This window comes from Vombatus ursinus, unplaced genomic scaffold (genome assembly GCF_900497805.2).
Source record: "Vombatus ursinus unplaced genomic scaffold, bare-nosed wombat genome assembly UNPS02000459.1, whole genome shotgun sequence".
NCBI classification, from domain to species: domain Eukaryota; kingdom Metazoa; phylum Chordata; class Mammalia; order Diprotodontia; family Vombatidae; genus Vombatus; species Vombatus ursinus.
The window spans coordinates 7,188-10,089 of NW_020940237.1; the positions used below are offsets into that span (position 1 = coordinate 7,188).

The 2,902-nt window shown below is 39.2% G+C and overlaps 1 protein-coding gene across 1 annotated transcript; it reads right to left on the reverse strand.

Moving 5' to 3' along the window:
• Positions 1-245: 245 nt before the first annotated feature.
• Positions 246-1,226, reverse strand: LOC114036067 (olfactory receptor 13C3). Its single transcript, XM_027852492.1, has one exon. The coding sequence runs from the start codon at positions 1,200-1,202 to the stop codon at positions 246-248; it is 957 nt and encodes a 318-aa protein (XP_027708293.1). The 5' UTR covers positions 1,203-1,226.
• Positions 1,227-2,902: the final 1,676 nt, after the last annotated feature.

Sequence of the window (2,902 nt, forward strand, 5' to 3'; positions counted from 1 at the left end):
TGTTGCTGGTGGTGTCTCTGTTGCATAAAGGAGTGGTCTCAGACTCAAAGTACATGTTTGTTTTATGTTTATAGCACTCTTTTATTGTAGCAATATTCTGTAAGTCTTGGTTCCCCTTCATAAAGACTCAACCAAATTACATATATTTTTTCTAAACAAAGGACAGAGGGTTACATAGTATGCCTTAGGGAATAGCAAAGCCCATCAATGTGAGATCCCTGACAAGGAACCATGCTATAGAGTTTTCATTGAGAAGAGGGCTTTTGACTGAGCAAATTTCTTACAGCAGTTTTCACATCCTTGTTCCGAAGGCTATAGATGATGGGATTTAGCATGGGGGTGACCACACCATAAAACATGGAAATGAGTTTGTCTGTTGCTTGCAACTTGTCAGCTCCAAGAGGGTCCTGAGACTTGGGTTTTGCATACATGAAGAAGATGGTCCCATAAAATATGATCACCACTGTCAGATGAGCTGAGCACGTGGAGAAGGCTTTGCGCCTTCCTTTGGCTGAGTTCATCCTCAGAATGGTATAGAGGATAAAGATATAGGAGAAAAAAATCACCAGCAATGGTAGAACCAGAAAGACCATGTTGGAGACCACCATAGTAGTCACATTGAGGGATATATCAGCACAGGCTAATTTTAAGACTGCTAGGATCTCACAAGTGAAATGATTGATGACATTATTTCCACAGAAAGGTAACTGCATGGCAAGAACTGTTTGTACTACTGAGTTGATCCCCCCTGACAGCCAAGACACTGAAGCCATCAGCATGTACACAATCTTGTTCATGATGATGGGGTATCTTAGAGGGTTGCATATGGCCACATAGCGATCAAATGCCATCATGCCCAAGAGTAAACATTCAGTTGATCCCATGGCAAAACCAAGGAACATTTGTACTGTGCATCCTGTGAAGGAAATGTTTTTTTTCTTAGATAAGAAGCTTACCAGGGTTGAAGGTATTGAAGTAGTTGTGTAACAGATGTCCAGGAAGGAGAGGTTACTGAGGAAGAAGTACATAGGGGTGTGAAGATGAGAATCAAATATACTTGCTATAATGAGGACACTATTGCCAAACAGGATTACTAAGTACATCACTAGAATTAGAATGAAGAAAATGATCTCAAGTCTTGGGTAGCCAGAAAGTCCCAGAAGAAGAAATTCTGTCACCAAAGTTTTATTTATTCTTTCCATTTCTTCTCCTTGCAGGAGTTCATAGGAAGAAATAATGCAAAATGCTTTTATTCTTGACTCACATATTGTAAAGATCTCCAGCAATCATGTCACTAGGTTGTCACTATGGAGCTTGGTTTGAAATTATTTTCATTTCTGATCACAATGAAGACTTTCTTTTCTTAGAAGAAAGCAGGATCAGAAGTGACTAAAAGATTCTATTTTCCTTTATCAACCTCCGTGATTCCAGGAGACCCAGAAGTGCCATCTCTGCTGATGAATTCAGTCTTCAGGAATTGCGGCACTCAGGTCGCCATGTCTTTCAAACAGTAATGTCTAATTCTGTTCCACTTGTGCAGACCTAGCTAGGGCATGAAGGCAAGGGTAACAGATCAAGAATTAGATTTTTCAGTGATGTAAATGTCTTCCTTTACCAATTTGTGAGCTAATTAATATGAAGACTACAAATTCATTGCACTTGTATTAAGCACTGGCTATGGGCAAAGTACCATTCTAGGCACTGGAGATACGTACTCTCAAGAAGTTTATATTTTACTGAGTGGATACAATATATTCATAAATAAATACAGTCCAAGGAAAACTGATAAAAGGGAGAGCACTACCAATTTTGAGGGGATCTGTAAAGGTTATAAAGGAGGTGACATGAATTGAGCTTTGTGAGAAGATAAGGGTTCTAAAATGTAAAGGTGAGGAAGGAGTGCCTTCCAGGAATGGGATGGCCCATATCATTTGATACCAAATTGAAAAAAAAAGTCTAGAATGAGCATAGAATGAGAATGGTTACTGTGTTATAACTAATGTCAAATAGCAAGAATTTATGGGGCAGACCCTACATTAGTCATTATTAGCGGAGGAAAGAGGGAGTCACAATCTCTAGCCTCAAAGAATTTGAAAACTAATCTTGGAGGCAGGAATAACAGACAGAGACCAACTAATGAATAATTCAAGACAGTACACAATGACATTCTGAGCAGAGGAAAGAACACGAGCAAAGACTAAAAGGTAAAATGAGGTTGAGGTTCTTGTGTGATAGTGAGGAGGCCAGACTTACTAGAATCAGAGGAATAAGAGGTGGGTTGGAGTTTAATGGGAAATAAAGTTGGATAGATGAGTAAAATGATGTCAGAATATAAGATCTCTTGTAATCCAAGCAGAGGAATTTGGACTTGGTGAAATAGGCAGTAAGGATTCACAGAAGGCTTTTGAGTAGAAAAATGAAGTGATAAAAGCTACATTTAAGGACAATCATCATAGCTGGTCTGATACTAACTGTGGCAACCAAATCCATTATATGTCCATCCATTCATTCATTTGACTAGATAGAATGAGGGGGATTTATCCTAAGTCAGGTATCCCAGAGATCAGGTCCTCAAGGTCATGGAAGGTCTACTCTAGGCAAATGGGGGTTAAGTTCAGGAAGGTCAGCCAAGGCAGGAAATGGAAGACGCTAGGCTAGGAGACTGCTGATACCCTGTTTGGGTAAGACAGGCTTAAAATGTGAACAGTTGCCTATAACAACATTCTTGCCTATTAAATAAGGAGTTCAGACTAAATGGCCTCTAAAGAACTGTTTGTTTATCTATTAAATGCCTACTTTGGGCAAAGCACTGTGATCATTTGTCCTTTGTTTAAAAAACCTCTAGTCAGTTAACCCTTATTTGCGTTTATTATATGTCAGCTATTGTGCTAAATGCTGGGGA